This window comes from Phycodurus eques, chromosome 6 (assembly GCF_024500275.1).
Source record: "Phycodurus eques isolate BA_2022a chromosome 6, UOR_Pequ_1.1, whole genome shotgun sequence".
NCBI lineage: Eukaryota > Metazoa > Chordata > Actinopteri > Syngnathiformes > Syngnathidae > Phycodurus > Phycodurus eques.
Window position 1 is genome coordinate 9,754,136 of NC_084530.1, and position 19,443 is coordinate 9,773,578.

Here is a 19,443-nt window from a genome sequence, read left to right on the forward strand (position 1 = left end):
AACAGCTCAATAGTCATTCATTCATTTCCCGTACTGCTTCACCTCACTATGGTCGCGGGCGTGCTGGAGCCTACGCCAGCTAACAGCGGGCAGGAGGCGGGGTACACCCTGGACTGGTCGCCAGCCAATCGCAGTGCCCATAGAAACAAACAACCATTCGCACTCACATTCACACCTAGGGACAATTTAGAGTCTTCAATTCACCTACCATGCTTGTTTTTGGGATGTGGGAGGAAACCTGAGTACCCGGAGAAAACCCACGCAGGCACGGGGAGAACATGCAAACTCCACGCAGGCGAGGCCGGATTTGAACACGGGTCCTCAGAACTGTGAGGCAGATGTGCTAACCAGTCGTCCACCATGCCGCCTGAGAGCTCAATATGGCAATTTTAATTTTAATACAGGAATTTCAGAATGACAACCGTTTAGTTGATGATCTCAGTGGCTATCACTCACATGGAAGCATCCCACTATATGAAAGCTTAATTAGAACTGATTTCTTATTACAATTAACACCCTGCTGGGCATGTTCAAGCAGAGGAATTGACCAGGATTTCACTCTTTCAGACACTACTTAAAGTATTGGTTTTATTAAAAAAATACAAATAAAAACACACACACACACACACACAAAACAAACAAACAAAAAACAGTGCAACATAAATCAACAATAAATGTGGCAGTTACATAAGGTAACACAAAGTACTTGTAAAATACACAGAAATGACAGCGACAATTAACGTAACAATAAGGATGTTAATTATTGAAAAAAAAAAAAAAATAAAATAAAAAATGAAAATGCATGTGCAAGGTGGCCTACAAACCTGGGTCAGTTACACCAGCCCTGTCAGGTATACCTGACTAGTGTGAGAAGCTTGTGGAAGGACATCCAAAACATTTGACCATAGTTTATAAACAATGGTACCAAATAGCTACTAATGAAATGTATAGTAAACTCGATACTTTGAAGAAAGTAATGGAAAATTGCCAGGGAAAAAAATCCTCTCATTTTTCGGGCATTTAGCAACAATAAATCATTTTGGTAAGCCTAATTAACCTTAAAAAAAGAGGAAAAGTTTGGTCTGATTTCATGGCAGTGAGAAAGTGTCTTTGGATATAGTGTATGTAAAGTTCTAAAATTATTTTCACCCTAGCATTAAAAACAATAGTTACATTTGGAGGTTGATAAAAAGGTACTGAGCATAAAATGGGTGTAATTTTAAAATACTTCCTAAACTTAAAGCACTCTAAGCATCAACCACAGGGATGTCCAGGTCATGTAAAGGTCAAGTCAGTGGTTCAGGTTTGAAAATCTTGTTTTTATTCTAAGTATTGCATTTCCAACTTTGCAAGAAAAACACGTTCATCAGAGTGCATGTTTTACAAAGGATGGTCACAGGTTCAGAACACGACGACTCCCCACAAGGGACTCGTTTCGTTGCCTTAACTTCACCTCGTGGACCCGTTTTCCTCACCGACACTGGAATGGATTGTGGTTTCCCAAAAGAAAAGCAAAAAACACTGCAACATCCACTTTCTTTGGGGCTGCCTAGAATATTAAAAGCACAGCAGAGCCCACCTGCAAAGTTACCTCACACTCAAAGTTGCTTGTTTGGAACCAAACTCTCAAACTCTCAGCACAGATGTAAAAAATATACAAGGTTTGTCAGAAAGGTTCCAGGACGAATGTCACAAAATATGTCATTTCAAATCCAATCTAAAATCTCTCTCTTTCGTAGTAATCCCCCTGGAGTCCAAAACACTTTCCCTGCCTTCATGTACTTCTTTCTGAAAGGATTCTTTAGGCATCCTCTGCAGCTTTCGTCACGGCCCTCTTCGTAACCGGTAGCCTTGATGACCTCCTTGAGCTTGGGAAGGGGAATCAAATACAAAATCACTCAGAGCCAGGTCATGTGAGTTGGGGGGGTTACTTCAGCAAGGTGATGTTCATCTCAGCCAGGAACTATCGGATGCTCAGGCCATCGTGAGCGGGCGCATTGTCGAGTTATCCTGCCGCAACTCTCGCCTCTTTTGGGGAACTGGACGCCGCAAACACCGGAGGATGTCTTTGTAGATGTGCTGGTTGATAAACTGATCCACATTGAAAGGGAAAGGAAACTTTTGTGACACCAGTCCTGAAAACGTTCTGACACACCTTGAACTTTCAGACAGTCAACTTACAAGATGTGACAGCAAAGGTTTGTCAAAGCAACGTGAGGAGGACATGGAAACAGAGATGGCTAAAAAGTCTCAGAGGGGCAGAATTAATCTAAACTGTCCTTCAGACAGACACCGAAAGAAAGCGAGATAGAAAGAGAGAGCGAGGACACTGAGGTGTTCTGACGTGGTTTTGGCATTTTTGTGAGTCGGATCCAACACCAGTGGTCACTCTGATTAAGTGCCAACAAGTCCAACAAGCTCAAACTCTACTTGTTTTTTCTGTTGAATCCCTTTATGGAGGTGCTGTAAGTGTAAGACACGTGTTATCAACTAAAAAGACAAGCCTAGTCAATAATACAATCCTCTTGTAAGAGGAAAGTGGCATTATGAAGACCCCAGTTTGGGTAGAAGCTGGCTCAACATATGCCTGTGGCGATGACCCGCCTCCCTCAGCTTTACCTCCTCACAAACACACACACAATATTTTCCACTGGATTGGCAGGCTGGAAGCCAGTCCAGTTGTATAACATGTGGATGTGAGTACCGTAATTTCTCGTGTATAATGCGCACTGTATTTCCCCCCCAAAACTGTCAAAAGTCAATAGTGCGCATTATACATAGATATAGGGGCAAATGGGGGGAAAAAAGAATTCACATTTTATAAATGTATGCCGCCATCTAGTGGTTATGAAAAAGATGGACACTGTCATTCCAAAATGCTACCGCCACCGAGTGGTTATAAAAAAAGTGTAGCCTACACTTTCATTCCAATATGACAGGGGTACGTATGACTGCATATATGTACAGTTGTGCTCATAAGTTTACATTGCCTGGCAAAATTTGTGAAATCATTTTTTTAACTTATTTATTTGTTAAATATGACTGAATGATTGAACAACACCCATCAATTTCTTTATGGTTACGTTTTGTTTAACGATAATGCTTTTCTGAAATTCTTGACCGTTTAATTTGAATCCCATTAAAATAAAATAAAATGTGTTTCGCCTGGTCCTTCATGTTTTCTTTAAAGAATTGTACCCATCTTACAAATTCTGCCTGGGTAATTAAACATATGAGCACAACTGTGTGCTTTCTTATTTATTAAATAAAAGTAGGGCTGTGAATTTCAAAATAAGAGCAAGTAAATTAAAAAAAGGATTAAGTGTTCAAATCAAGTGCTTAACTTCAGAATAATTATTTGAAAAAACTAACAAAATATAGATAATACTTCAGGTTTTGATCATATGGGTAGAAGCAAAATCATGCATAGTAAAAATGCATTATACATAGGTAGAAGGGTTTTCCAGAATTTTGAGTGTTGGGGGTGTGCGTATTATACATGGGTGCACATTATACACGATAAATTACGGTATGTAGTGTGGGGCTGCAGGGTGGGGGTCAACCTCCAAACAAGACAGGTGACTCGAAACAGGCTCAGCAACTAGGAGCAGCTTTGGGGCCGTTTACATTTCAAGTGTCCATTGAATAAACTTCAAAAGCAAAAGAAAATGGCTACATTATGTTCTACCCCAATTCCCCCAAAAGACCAATAAAACATAAAACACATAATTCTAAAAATAAGGAATGAGGAATTGAAAGTGAAGTCAAAGTAAAACAGGACAACAATAAGTTATTTTTCCCTCATTAAGTCTGTTCTTGGAGGGATGGAGAAATAAATATTCAAAATTAGGTGAAAAATCAAAAGGGCGGAAAAGAAAAAAAAACAGTGGGCGAAGTGCAATTCTTAATGCCAGTGGAGTTGGGATGGCTAACTTTGACAACCCGTTTTCTTTACCCCGAAACTTGGGATCACCTGACCACCAGTAGAATGCCATACACACACACACACACACACACACACACGCACACACCACACACACACTCACACACACGCCACGAGTATATCACGTATAATAATTTAAACTCTGGAGCCTCCATCCCATAACCTAGCGCAGCACAAGACAGCAACACAATAAATAACTTGTAGGATGTCAACCAGCAAAAAGTAACATTGTCCAAGCTACACCCACCGCGCTTCCAAATATGGACTATCAAATGCACAATAAACACAAGTCAGCAACAGAGGAGAAGTTCTATCCATGAGCTCTACCTTTTTTTTTCATCTTTCACATTAATTTATGAAGCTATTTGTATGTACAAAGAAAAAAAATAAAACATGACTTTGCTTCTTTTTGGACGGTCACAAAGGGAGATAAGATGAAGATTTATTGCTTGTTACTGCTGGAGTGAAGGTGGACGTCTATTCCCAAAGTTTCTTGTTGCTGTTTGTGCCGCGTCAGCTGGAAAGTATTTAAGTGCAGGATAGCTCGTCGCTTGTCGAGAGGGAAAGAGAGCGTGAGAGAGCACGCCGAGCACCCACATTCAACAGGAATGACTTTTGTGTCGTTGTCGTCTTGGTCCGTGCTAGCGTGTGAAAGCAGACGCTTTTGCTTTCGAAGCTGATGGAGGAGTTGCGCAATAGCACCGATTCAAGTGTCCAAGATAAGATGAGACAGAGTTGGCGTCTTTGGCGGCATCGGGTGATGTCACCGCACCGTGTGCTTTCCATTGGCCTGGCCCAACGCTGAAGCACCCATCAGCTTAGAGCGACTTAAATATCAAATAGAGTTTAAGTGCATTTTGGGTCACATTTGCGGTTGTATGTGTGGGTTTTAAATATCGGGAGTATTTTGCCACCAAATTGCATGTTTTTTTACATCAGGGGTCCTCAAACTGGGGTCCGTGAGCCGCAAAATAATTTGCATTAAATGATGATGTCGTGTCATGTAAAAATAATTTCCTTTTTTGTTTTTTAAAGTTCATAAAGGGACCGGCTTCCCAATAGAACACGCATACTATCCAATTACTCCTTCCTACTTTAGCGTTGGCCCAAATAAAAGCTCCGATATGACTGTGATGCATCATGTAAATCTGTCGTCCTGCATTTCAGGAGTCACTTTACTCCTTGGCGCACAGCATTTCTAGATACCGGCGATTGATAAAGATTTCACTATGTCAAATGGCTCTAAACCCAAACCGGCTACACTGAGAACATATGAATACAGTGTTCTCCCGCATATTTGTCATTCACTGTTTTTTCTTTTTTTTTTTTTTTTTTTTTTTTTTTGGGAGGGGGGACCTATTCTCCATTATTTGCTGAAAAACTCACCTTTTGGCTGTTTTTGTGCTCAAGCCAAAGCAATAAAAATATTGTTTTGGCGCCATCTTGCGGCATCAGCTGCATGGTGATGGGAACGCTGTAAGCAGGTGAACAGATGCCTGTGGGCATGGCTGGATGGGTGCATGGATACACCAGATGGGAGGGAAGCAGGAGGAGGAGGAAGGTGTTGGTGGTGGTGGGTCGCTTCTAGGAGGAGAAGGCAAGTTTGACACTGCAGGAGGAGTATCCCTCGTCGCTGGCCATGCTCTGCAGGCTGCTGTGGTCGTCCAGGTCGCTGGTGCTTGCCGTGCTCAGGCTGTCCAGCTCTCCGTGGGAGAACTCCGTGCTCTCCACGTCCACCTCAATCTCTTCTGTGGCAGAGAACAGTGCAAGAGAGGAATGTCAACTATTTGATTGACACTATGAGGAAAGGGAGTATTGTTTATTGTATTGACATTCAGACATGGTTCGCTGTATGGCTGGGCAATATGGCTTGAAAAAAAAAAAATCTCTGATTCAAGTTAATCATCTATTCATACTCGTATAATATTTAAAATGAATCATTGACATCAGGTTTTCTATTGTCTCATTTGATGTCCTTGATGTCTGGCTTGGTGTCAATGTACTGGTGCACTCTATTCCCCCCCCCCCCCCCATTTTTTTGTCAATTTTCCCCCTTTTGCTTATAGAAGAAGTTAATGACAACGACATTACTCAAAACAAGTTTTTTTTTTTTTTTGCTTTATTTTAGAAGCAGCCAGTGGATATGGACCAGGCGGAAGGACCTCTGCTGGGCTCAAAGAACACCAAAATGACCCCTTCCCCACCACCCACTTGAGAACTCAGGTCCGAACCTTCCAAGAACCACCAGCACCATTTAAACAATCAGGCAACTTTAATGATTGGGCATGGGACATAAGCTCAGATTTGATCACCGTGTAGCTGGACACCTTTGATGAGGGTGTCGAGTGTTGAAAGGCCGAAACACTTTATTGATGATGTGTCCCAAAATATACATCCTCCGCCATGTCTGAGAAACAGCCCCCATGCCACTCAACATCAAAGCAGACCTCATGTGAATTGACTATGTGCCATGCAACTCCGTTATACGGACTCAGCCAGATAAATTGTTGCCTCTCCATCTATCACCAATCAAAATGACTGCATTCTTCACAAGATCACTTCAGGACAAAACCTACTGAAGATTTCGCTGAACGTGAGTTGCATCATTAAAGCAGATTCATCCACATCAGCTGCCAGCTTGACAAAGATGTACGTGTCAAATTATATTTGTAACTAACTATGAAGGTTAAGTTTTAAATTCATGTTTCTGATGTTAGCTAGCCTGTAGCACAGCATGCTGTTTAGATTTGTTGCTATTACCTTGGGGGCTAGTGTTAATATCTCATTTAAAGTTGTATTTGCCTGGTCTTTCTGTAATACAGTGCGTTGAATTTTGGGGGCAGGAGGAGAGCGGATTCGGTCAGGTCGGGTCACTTAATCTTGAAGGGTTCCCGACCCGATCAGCTGTTTTTAGACACGTCACACCAGGAACCAATGACGGCTTTACCGGCAAAAATAATTCGTCTGAACAAAAGAAATCTAAAATACCTATCCACATGTATTCACCTTTGAAGTGGATCTCTGTTTTGTTTACCAGGAGATCAAAACAACAACTACAGACCTTGGTCGGAGTCGGAGCGCTCAGAGCCGAGAGTGGAGCCCACGCTGTCCATGCGTATCCTCTCGCCCTCCACGACCGCACCTCCGCCGCCTCTCAGCAGCTCCAGCTGGCGTTGGAGGTGCCTCTGCTCACGCTCCAGAGACTCCAGCTGGTACTGGCTTTTCCTGTCTGCTTCTTCAAGTTTCTGGAGACAGGGCATTCAGGGGACGTTGTTAAATTTAAGTGCGTCGACAGGTGAGGCAGACACTTGAATGAATAGGGAGCATGTTAAATAAGATAGATGGACCATAGATGATGGGATTAAAAAGAGAACAATAGCAGGCAGGGACAGAGAGATGTGCAGATCGGTAGCAAGACAGTGAAGAAAGAGATGAGATAGCACAGAGAGCAGGTACTATGAAAATAAATTCTTAAAAGATGTCTGATGGCATCAGGCCGATGCGCTCACATTAGTGCACCGCGGAGTAATATTCAGAAATTACAAGTGTGTGTGGACGTGGATGTGTGGAATGGATCTAATTGCCAGCGCTCAAGGAGTACGAAACAGCCTATGACGACAACGACGGCGACCCCCCCAGGAAAAACTCATCAGAGCTATACGATTTACATAAATGGCCTATTTTGAGCTTAAAATGGCGAATTTCGCCAAAAGGTGGCTGATTTACATGTATGTTTAAATGCAAGTTTTGTCAAAATAGAAAACTGATGAGCTTCTTTAGAGTCTTGTAACAGCTTATAATATACTCATATATAAAATACAGAGCAGGTACTATGAAAACAAATTCTTAAAAAAATTTCACCTTTAAGGGAAACCAACATGTCACATTACAGACGCAACCACTTCACACATCTTCCCGAGTGTACCAAAGAATCGGTGGAATACCCTTTGTCAACATACAGGTGCATAGCACTAAAATAGAATATTGTACATAAATTCATTTATTTGAGAAGTTCGATTCAAGAAGTTAAACACAATCCCGACCCAATTTCTAAATGAAAAATCATTTTGATTGTTTATGTAATATTAAAATATCTTGAGATGGTGAATTTGGGATTTTGTTAGCAGCAAGCTATTATCAAAATCATTAAAAAAAAATCATGTCATATTTCACTCAACGTGTAGTCATCTTCAGTATATAATGAGTTTCACTTTTAGTTTCATTGTTTTAGAGTGAAACAGCCAAGTGTGAAATGGATCGGGATGAGAATCAGCAACAGCAAAAAATAAATAAATAATGCAAAAACATTTTTTTTTTTTTTAATAAAATAAAATAAAAAGCACCTCCAAATCTGAAATCACGGTTCTCAGTCAGAAAAGGGTGGAGTACCCTCTCCGGGTTGAGGAAGAGCTTCTCCTCACGACCCGACTCCGGAAAAGTGGAAGAAAATGGATGGTTGGACTTTTAGAATTAAATTACTGAAATAAAGTTTTCCATGATATTCTAATTAATTGAGATGCACCTGTATGTAAGGAATTTAGTGGTGCAATAAACATACAGGTACATGCCAGAACAGGCCTTTTGCAGGGTCTCCGCAAGGTTGGAAAAAGTATTAAAAGGTATTTTAAAAAATCAATTGAAAGGTATTAAATAGAAAAAAAAATGTCTATAATGTATAAATGCAAAAACAAAAAAAAAACAAAAAATAAAACAAAAAAAAAATCAAACTACACTTTCCATCTAGACTTTCCTCTGTTGGAACAGCTGATTGACAAGCGACCAGTCCAGGATTTACCCCAACTTGTGCCCAAAGTGACCTGGGATAGACTTTGCGACCCTAATGAGGACCAGAGCTGCAAAAAATAGATGGCTGTACTGTAGTTTGCCCCTTGATGTTTGTTAGCGTTATGCCACTGATGACATAAGACAGTGTGACTCTCGAAGACGGACTAAAACAATGGGCCATCGTTGGTAAGACTGACGTTGAAAGCGGCAGACGTGTCCAGTGGTGGTGGATGTTGTGGGATAAACAGGGCAGCAACAATATGACCTTTGTTCAATCTCCCTCCTTATTACACATGCGCACTGCGCTCACGTCGAGTTTCGCGTGCACGTCAACAAGAGGCAGCCGATCTTCACGTTTTAAATGTTTTGTCAAAATAGAAAACTGATGAGCTTCTTTGGGAGTCTTATAACAGCTTATAATATACTTACCTATAAAATACAGTCATCCCTCACTGTATCATGGTTCACTTATTGCAGATTCAGTGCATCGCAGATTATTTCTTTTATTGATCAGTGTAGTGCTGTTACTCAACTGCACATCTTTGGTACAGTTAACATTATTGGCTATTTGACTATAATGTGGCAGCAATAAATCACATTAGGAAAAATGGGCTCTTTTATTTTGCAGAAAAGGAAACCTTTTGGAGAAAGTCAACTCATACATTTGGTAAGTCACTGTTAATTTTGACAGCAAATTTTGATTTAGTTTTAGTCAGTCTTTTTAATAAAATGTAATTTAGTTTTAGTCACAATTTTGTCATCTAAATTGTTTTCTTTTTGATATAGTTTTAGTTGACGAAATACTACAAGATTGTAGTAGACGAAAATTTTGTCGACGAATTAGAAAGTGTGTAAAGGGTATATATATGTAAACTTTTCCTTCAATTTATTAAAGTAATTACATTCACCTAGATCAGCGGTTAAAGTGTGATACAAGTACCACCAGTGATATGCGGCCTCCCTCTAGTGATACATGAAGGAATCACTGAATTAAATATGCATTATGTTATAGTGGTAGAAGCTTCTTCCTTTTTTTAATCCTGTAGAGTCATGGAACCCATGGAATACCGGCACCTCTCTAAAGTATCACTTTATGACATTTAATAGCATAAATGAAACTTTATATCAATAATACAATAAATAATTGGTCACTACTTGGTGTATTTCATGTATCGCAGAGGTTTTTGGGAACAAGGGATTATTACTGCACATTGGCCTTACGTATCTGAGGTTTGGGGTTTGAATCTTGGCTCTGGCCTTTCAGTATGGAGTTTGCATGTTCTCCTCGTAATTGCATGGGATTTCAATAGGTGTTGCAGTTTCCTCCCATGTTTCAAAAACATGGATGTTTTGAATTGTGCATAGGTGTGAATGGGTATTTGTCTATATATGTGCCCTGTGATTTCCTAGCAACCAGTATAGGGTGTACCTTGCCTCTCGCCCAAGTCGGCTTGGATAGGCTCAAGCTAACCAAGGACAATAGTGAGAACTAGCAGTAGATAAAATGAAGGGATATACTTAACATAGCTGACTCACCTTTATATGTGCTTTGGCTTTGTTGAGGAGGCCCAGGGTGGTATGGCGGCTGCAGTCCGGTCCCAGCGGAATGAGGGCCTTCAAGCGCTCCAGACACAGCCGCAGGTGAGCCCGTCTGCAGACAAAATGAGGGGAGGAAAAAAAAAACGGAATTCTTAAACAGTGGGGAAGAAAATGTGAAATGCAATGCATGCTGATATATGCGGTGTAGCATAGGCAACGGTGGCCTTTGAGCCACCTTTGACAGCAAGACATTCCCAGCTGCCTGTAGTACGCATTAAACTTAAAAAAAAAAAAAAAAAAAAAATAACATCCATCTGTAGTAAGTCCACATAAGCACTGAGCATTAAGGGAATCTCACTAAACCTAATATCAACCAGCATCAAAGGATTAACTGCATGTCTAGCTCGCTTTTTGCAACACTTTATAAAAAAATTTTTTTTTAAAAAAGAAATAAAAAAATAATTTCCACCAAACGTTACAATGAAGAAAGCAGACTAATTTAAAGAGCACCAGTGTACAGCAAGTACTTTGTTACGGCCGTCGGGCAGTACAGTGCACGACTGGTTAGCACATCTGCCTCATAGTTCTGAGGACCGGGGTTCAAATACAGCCTTGCCTGTTTGCATGTTTTCCCCGTGCCTTTTCTCTGGGTACTCCGGCACATCCCCAAAACATGCATAGTAGATTAATTGAAGACTCTAAATTGCCCGTAGGTGTAAATGTGTGAACAGTTGTTTGTTTATATGTGATTAAAAGTTGTAGTTTCATGTGTGTTGTTTTAAAAACTCATGTTACATTCATGTTCATGTTGAGTTTATATACTGTGTGACAGTTGATGTTAAAGAGTGCTTTTTGTTTCCAAAGTATTATTATTAGGTTTTTTTTTATTCATATAAGTTTATGACAATTAATCATGTTAAAATGTTTAAATTATTGCTGGTACAGTTAATAAATCTTTTATTATGGTGATAGTTTGGTTCTGGACACAATTCCAAATGTAATTAATCTTAATGGAGTATTTTGTTTTGAAATCTTAAAAATATAGAGGTCAACCAGCATCATGGAATAAACCGTGTTCCAATTCTCAAGTTGGTTACACTTCACAAATGAGGTTAGTCATGTCAGTGTTGTCAGTGCGCGTTTTGAAAGGCTAAACGCAGATGTCAACCGTTAATGACTTCACTGTGGCACCAATCCATTTACAGTCGAGTGCTAATGAGGAGATAAGAGAGATTTGCACTTCAGCACCCTAACGCAAGATGTGCTCTGTAAACTTGGGATGTGATGTACGGCACATTTTATGACATTGTGACATACTTGAACATGAACAAAACAGAACAGACTCCTGCATTGTCATTAAGCATAAAGTTATCGCGAGTGCCTCAGCAGGTTACATATGGTTGAAGCCTCTGGCTGATGCATGCGTGATCCTCTGCTGGCAGTTTTCTCAGCCAGCTTCAGTTTCCCCGGTCATCTCCATAACAAATATGTTTTAGATGATGGGTGCCGTGAAGGGAGGAAAGGTGGAATGGCATTTCTTGGACCTCTCTCTGGCCATACATTCCATCATGTAGACAGCGCCTTATTGGGTGACTGGAGAAGGCCCGGGGTGACATCTATCCTGCTAATGGCCCGGAGTTGAGAGATAAAGAGAGATAATTATGGCTATAACACAATCGGTGCTCCATTAACAGGAGCTGCCCTTTCAGCCTGCCTAAAGGGATGGGTGGAGGACTATTTGGAGTCTGGGGGCTCAGTGTACTGACCCATACGAAGGAGCTGACAACAACTGAGATTCAGACTGCCAACTAATTTTCTTATTTGAGACTGGTGGAGAAATATATACAAGTGCAGCCTTGAATATCTGTTGGCCAGTGTGCGTGAATGGGAGGTTAAGATATACATGGATGCCACTGATAAGAGCAGGAGTGTAAACTATTAGAGGATGCAAGTATGTATGAGGGTGCGCTTTAACTTGACACGAGCAAGAGGAGTGCTCTTTGAGTGAAGGAGGAGGTGCCATGATGCAATCTGTGGTGCTCAAAGTTTGGAGGTCACAAGACACACATACAATGCATGCTTCTAGTCTGGCTGTTAGCATGATGTCTATCAGTCTGGCTCAGGTCTTGTGTCTACGCCTTATCTTCTACTCACGGGGCCTAGCAAAGTCTGTGCTTGCCCCACATGGACGCCCACAGCTCCGCTTCAACCATCATGTTATCAGCTGACAGTTCATTTCTCTTTCCAAGAAGCCTGGCTCCACCTGGGAGACGCACCATGTTGGACGGCTCTGTTTTTCTCCACTCTGACCAAGACTGAAACCACTATGGTATCGCAACAGACAACCAAAACACTACCCCACTTACCATTCCTGTTCTCCCTTGACCTCACTTGCCTCTGACCCGCAGCAGCACCCAGAGTAGTACCATGTTGCTGTGGTAAATTCAGTTCTGGCCCCTTGCACCAGGATTCCTATTTGTGACTATGATGTGTCACTTGTTGCGCAGCTTTTACCAAGACGGTGCAAAATCACAAGAATCACTTAACATCAACATGGCAATGATGTAGTCGTGCTGTCACATACTGTAGATCTAAGACCTACAATAGCTCCATTAGGGTTGAATAGCGTCCCAAAAGCCTATGGTCAAATAGGCCAACAATAATTCCAGCAAGCCTAGTGTCGGTCTAGTAGTTTTTGGAGGGCATTATGACTGTTGCGTTGTTTAATTTTTTAAGCTATTAAAAATGTCTGCCATTTAGAAAAATAAAACAGGACATATCTAAGAGGACAACAAATACAATTCACAATCCCATGAATATGCATCGTTCTATCCAGGCTGACAGGTTGGTAAAGTAGCACATCAAAAGTAAGCAAAGTCCCATAGCATATCTTGTTTTATCCTGCTACAGACTGTAATTAACAAAAAGATTGGAAATATTGGTCCTTAGAAAGGCTCTATTCCATTCTGTACTGACTTTAATTTGCAGACCTGCACCATCCTGTCTAATTGTTGATACAGTCTGTATTGTTGAAGCACTCCGACTTCTGGTTCTATTCTTTTTGACGCTATCTTGTGAACCATGTGATCTCCTATTTTAGAAACACAAGTGGCTCATTGGCAGCATGCTGCCTTCAAACACCTTAATATGTCTCTCAGTAATAGACAGGATTGTCAAACGTCTATGTGGCATGTCTGGACACAGGCCAGGCTCTTGTAGGGAACACTGATAACTGAAGAACTCCTCAGTTCATCATGTCTGACCAGGAGGTGGACTCACAGTCTGTTTATTGTGACACTGACCGAGTCCGGCAGGAAAGTAATTGAAAAAAACAAACTAACAAAAAACATTTCATTTGTGGTTAGGGAACAACTATGTGAATAAAGATAGCTGAAAGCGGATGCAGGTTTATCATGCAAGTTTGTCCTCCCAGTACTATCTTTAAATGTGTCACTCAGAGGTTAAAGCTCTTAAAGCTTGTGGCGACTTGGGATGCCCTCTTGAAAGGTTCCTATCCCCTGCAATTGATAGCTTATCGTGTAGACCCACAGAGTTTAAGAGAGCTTAAGGCATTTCCTATTAACGATATGAGTGGTGTCTTGCTACCAGCAATAGTTACACAGTACAGCCAGAGTCCCTTCGTTCCTCTGTAATGCAGCTTCCTGTGTGGAGTTTAACATATTCTCCGTATGCTTGCGTGGGATTTCTCCATGTACTCTGGCTTCCTCCCACATTCCAAAAAGATGCATGCTAGGTAAACCGAGACTCTAAATTGTCTAAAAAGGTATGAATATGAGTGTGAATGGTTGTTTGTCTATATATGCCCTACGACTGACTGGTGACCACTCCAGGGTCTAACCAGCCTCTCACCCTAGTCAACTTGTATAGGCTACAGCTCACCCGTGACGCTAATGAGGATAATAAGTGCGATAGAAAATTAATGGTTGTAACATCACAGGATCACTAAACCCTGTTATAGGTCAGTGTGGTTAGGTAAAAGGTAAACTTAATGCGGAAGTGGACCTTAAACTGCATGTACAAACATTCACACTAACATAAACCATATATGTTGTTAGGTTCACATTTACTGTAACTCATAAACCTATGGTTATTATTGTTTGACCAAAATTCACTCGAGATTTGAATTTGTGGTGCACCCCAAAAATCTATGACACCCTTAGAAAACAGTCGTGGAGAGCAGACAGCGACAGATACTTTCGGTAGTCTACACAATAGAAACAACACAAAGCAGGCATTTTGGGATCCTGAGGTATCCTGCTGAGGTATCCAGGAGGATATCCACATCTGCAAAATGAAGGTCGGTCCTTGTGGTCAAGACAACACAGTAGGGCAGAATCCTGTAAATATATAATGCATGTATCGTTTTTTTTAATGTATTTATGTATTTGTATTGCACTAGCATATAGCTCATTTCTGATACTGAGTCACTAAAATGTGGATTGTGTACGTGGATCGATATCTGATGCAACTAGCTATTAAAAGGAAACCAAATATAATAAATGAATAGTTGGCCCTGGATTCTTTACTTGTATAACTCTGTAGGAATTGAATGGGTTTTATTTGCTATTTTGTCAGATAAACTTGAACTTGAAGCTTGAAATAAATCATCTGACTTGATAGTGATTCCTTTCATTTTTCCACGTCTTTGTAGGTGACTGATGGAAACAAATTATAAACACACTGAATAAAAAGGTATACCATACATGTAGCTTTACAGTACATTTACCAAAATTACATCTGACACAGTTAGAAAGGTATGCATTTTTATTAATGAATGTTTATTTTAATTATGATAGCTCAACATGTTCTAAAATGGGTAACCAAAATATTACCACCTCTAAGTACAATGTAGTGACATTCTACACCACTGCAAACAACAGCTACTATAATATTGTGAATATTTGATACAGTGTCCATCAAAATTAAGCACTAAGATGTGTTTGTTGATATAGTTCTTGTTTTGCATTAAATTGCGCAGGTGTAACACCATTGGTGCTCTCACAGAATGTGGCACTTCTACTTTATGAGTGCGTGTGTTTAGGCCGGTCTCTCCATGTTTGTGGGTGTGTGTGTGTTCTCGTGGCTTGTGTTCCTGATGGTCCCCAGATGGGTACACAGGAGGGCAGCTCTGCCTTTTGGCTTTGACATGTAAGCGAGGAGCCAGGCGACCATGGGTCACTGCACCCCACCTCTCCTGCCTCATCTCCACTCCCCGCAGATTACATGAGCACAGTGCCTTTTTCCATTGCAAGACTAACTCATTTGCAGAACCATGTATGTATGTAATAATTTCTTTTAATTCATTACTAGTGTGCTCAGTAGCAGCTTCACTTGAGTTTTGAAATGTGAGAAAACAGACTTTAGTGTGGGTTTTACTTTTAAAGAAGTGCTTTGATTCTCTCCCCATCTGGTGTTTGAGAGCTTCCCACCTACTGTTACAGAACCAACGCACATCACATGTACATCTCTTTTAGTCAGTTCAAAGGAGTGCGGTTCACCACTCGCCTCCTCCCATGCTCTGGTATCGTCCCTGAACACACATGACATATGACAAGCAACTGTCCTGTACACTAACAAATGCATGACTCACTAAGGCAGCAAAAAGATAATCAAACCCACAACATTAAGATAACTAAGAGCAGTCAATGCCTCCATGGTTTAAGAATAATCCGATGAGGGATCAATTGAGTGTAAAAAAGAAGCTTTTATATTCTGTTGAAAATGTAGTCTTGGTAAAACAAAATCACCAGCGATGTGGTTTCCAAACCACAATTTCATCCAATATCAGTAATCTTGTTTTGATTTTCCAAATGTCAGTACCGATGTCACTCAATTGTGTATTTCTGATAGATTGAAGGTAATGTGAAAGCAAATTAGACTACATTACTTGCAAGGCTATTTCTGCAAATGTTAATATGCTTTGAATATATTAGTTGCAATCAAAACAAGCCTGAGGGCAGACATGAACAAAATTGTAATTATTTTTTGAAAACTGCACTGATAAACCAAATCTTGTTTCTGCTTAGTCAAAGCAGTCTTAAAGCAATACTTGAAGCTAAAGTACTGGCAACAGAGGGGAAAAAAAGGCTGCCCTAGATTCCAAACCTGTGAATACATAAATAATAGATAACTTCTTAGGCCCGAGATGTCTGACATTATTACTGGCCGTGCTCTTAAAGGGAGGGTCACATTTCCAGCCCAGATAACAGTCAATACAAATCTTCTCCATGGCATATCCCCCACGCTCTCAAGCCCATTTAACACACACACACTTTGACCCAATTGTATTACATCTAGAGAGAGGAAATCTGACCCTTCACCGAGTTATTACACTAATTACACATCAGCGCTGTCCCACTCAGAGATAAATCTCCTAAATTGTCTTAAAAAGGAAATCATAATCATTACAAAGGGTGATCTTCCTGGAAAAGAAAAAAAATAAACAGTAACTTTTCAGGGGAGATTAAGTTTCCCTCGTTGCTCTTACAACTTCTTTAGAGTCAAGGCTAATTTGAAGCAGCCTGAAATCCTTATTCACAGTGATGACAAAGATTAGAGAAATGCATTACAGTATTTAGTAATGCAAGGCCTCATTTTAAGTAGTGTAATCCATGTCCACTGGGCACAACATTAAGTCACTGTCAAATTATCTCATGGTAGGGAGGAATGCAATTTAAATCAAACCCAGTCAATGTTGCACGCAGTTTGTATGACTTTCTGTGCTAAGCATATTCTAATTCTACTCCATCGTTTAAAAAATAGTAAGGACAAAATGTAAATTTGTTGAAACAATCCAGACTGGCCATCAAAGGCAAATCTCATAAGAACATTTCTTCCCATACCGTACATCAAGAAAAAGCATATAAATGTGGCATATGAATCCATTGTGCAGATGGTGACATACAATATACATGGAGAGGGCAAAGGGCTCAGCTCACGTGGCAGCTCATACATTAATCCCCCACGATGCTTTGCTGTCACTGTGACTGACTGCTGTTGGTCCCAGTGAGCTTCAACCATGTGCCAAGGGCACACCACAGTATGTATAATCAAGACACCCCTTGACCAGTGCTCTACCAAGACAACTTCATGCTCCTCCTCAACATTATGTATTGGACTAACACCTGGACCTCTAAAATACAATGATGATGTTAAGTAATGGGACTGATTTGAAATGGAATTGGTATTATTAAAACAGTAAAACCCACAAGAATGTACTTTGAGCTGAATCAGCAACTTCATGGGTAAGTGATTAGCACAAAGCAAGACATTTTTATACTAAGAATTCCGCTGTGAGGACTGTTGTTTGACTGCTGTTTCACACCCCCCACACACAGTCTTTCTGTGTGACTGTGTTTCATGGAGCGGAGGATCTTTCTCTCCCTTTCTCACTCACATGAGCGCACATAGTCACATGTTCCCCCATACAACCCGTAGAACCTGACTGACTAGGCTGTTCATGTTAATGGAGAACCTACAACTCACTAGTGCTGGAACAGTCATTAAAGAACTACCAGTCTGGGCGCTAAACTGGCGCCCGCCATATGTGCTTAAACCCACAGCTTTATTATGTGAACCATAAATGTGAAGTTCACTAAATGGCTCTTACAGATGGGGACACGACTATATTTAGGAAACCTCTGGATTTGGTAGCAAGCTTTTAGGCAAGGTAACACGTCTGGCAGTTATTTTCCTTTAACGAGACCAGGCTCCGAGCTCATCAAATAGGAAGAGAACCTTAACTGAAATGTCATTGCTCTTTGGGACATAAAAACTCCAAGTATAACACTAGAAGCCAGATATGTTTTCAAAAAAGGCTTCAAAAGTGCATTTGTGTGTTGGGAGATGTGATGGTTCCAACTGTAGTGGACAACATTAGAATGAAACCCATACCTCGTGCAGCTATTCCTCATTAATGTGCACACAGCACCCCATATTGACAGAAAAAAACAGAATTGTTGACATTTTTACATATTTATTAAAAAATAAAAACTGAAATATCACACAGCCATAAGTATTCAGACCCTTTGCTCAGTATTTAGAAGAAGCAACCTTTTGAGCTAATACAGACATGAGTCTTTTTGGCGTTTATCACACCTGGATTTGGGGATCATCTGCCATTCCTCCTTGCAGATCCTCTCCAGTTCTGTCAGGTTGGATGGTGAACATTGGTGGGCAGCCATTTTCAGGTCTTTCCAGAGATGCTCAATTGGGTTTAAGTCAGGGCTCTGGCTGGGCCATTCAAAAACAGTCACGGAATTGTTCTGTAGCCCTTCCTTTATTATTTTAGCTGTGTGCTTAGGGTCATTGTCATTTTTGAAGGTGAACCTTCAGCCCAGTCTGAGGTTCTGAGCACTCTGGAGAAGGTTTTCGTCTAGGATATCTCTGTACTTGGCCGCATTCATCTTTTCTTCGATTGCAACCACTCCCCCTGTCCCTGCAGCTGAAAAACACACTCACAGCATGATGTTGCCACCACCATTCTTCACTGTTGGAACAGTATTGGACAGGTGATGAGCAGTGCCTGGTTTTCTCCACACATACCAAATTAAGGCCAAAAAGTTCCATCTTGGTCTCATCAGAACAGAAACTCTTATTTCTCACCATCTTGGAGTCCTTCAGGTGTTTTTTTTTTTTTTTTAGCAAACTCCATGCGGGGTTTCATGTGTCATGCACTGAGGAGAGGCTTCCATCGGGCCACTCTGCGATAAAGCCCAGACTGGTGGAGGGCTGCAGTGATGGTTGACTTTCTAGAACTTTCTCCCATCTCCCGACTGCATCTCTGGAGCTCAGCCAGAGTGATCTTTGGGTTCTTCTTTACCTCTCTCACCAAGGGTCTTCTCCCCCGATTGCTCAGTTTGGCCGGATGGCCAGCTCTAGGAAGAGTTCTGATCGTCCCAAACGTCTTCCATTTCAGGATTATGGAGGCCACTGTGCTCTTACGAACCTTATGTGCAGCAGAATTTTTTTTGTAACCATGGCCAGATCTGTGCCTTGCCACAATTCTGTCTCTGAGCTCTTCAGGCAGTTCCTTTGACCCCATGATTCTCATTTGCTCTGACATGCACTGTGAGCTGTAAGGTCTTATACAGACAGGGGTGTGGCTAATCAAGTCCAGTAATTATAATCAAACGCAGCTGGACTCCAATGAAGGT

General features: G+C 41.0%; 1 protein-coding gene across 2 annotated transcripts in view; it reads right to left on the reverse strand.

The window, feature by feature from the left end:
* Positions 1-976: 976 nt before the first annotated feature.
* The window catches only part of mxi1 (max interactor 1, dimerization protein), a 44,144-nt gene continuing 25,677 nt past the window's right edge, over positions 977-19,443 (reverse strand). For both annotated transcript variants that reach the window (XM_061680408.1, XM_061680409.1), the window contains exons 4-6: positions 10,265-10,379; positions 7,005-7,188; positions 977-5,691 (exon numbers count right to left, since the gene is read on the reverse strand). In XM_061680408.1, the coding sequence (XP_061536392.1) occupies positions 5,528-5,691; positions 7,005-7,188; positions 10,265-10,379 (463 nt within the window). In that variant the 3' untranslated portion in view covers positions 977-5,527. The remainder of the gene's footprint in view (positions 5,692-7,004; positions 7,189-10,264; positions 10,380-19,443) is intronic.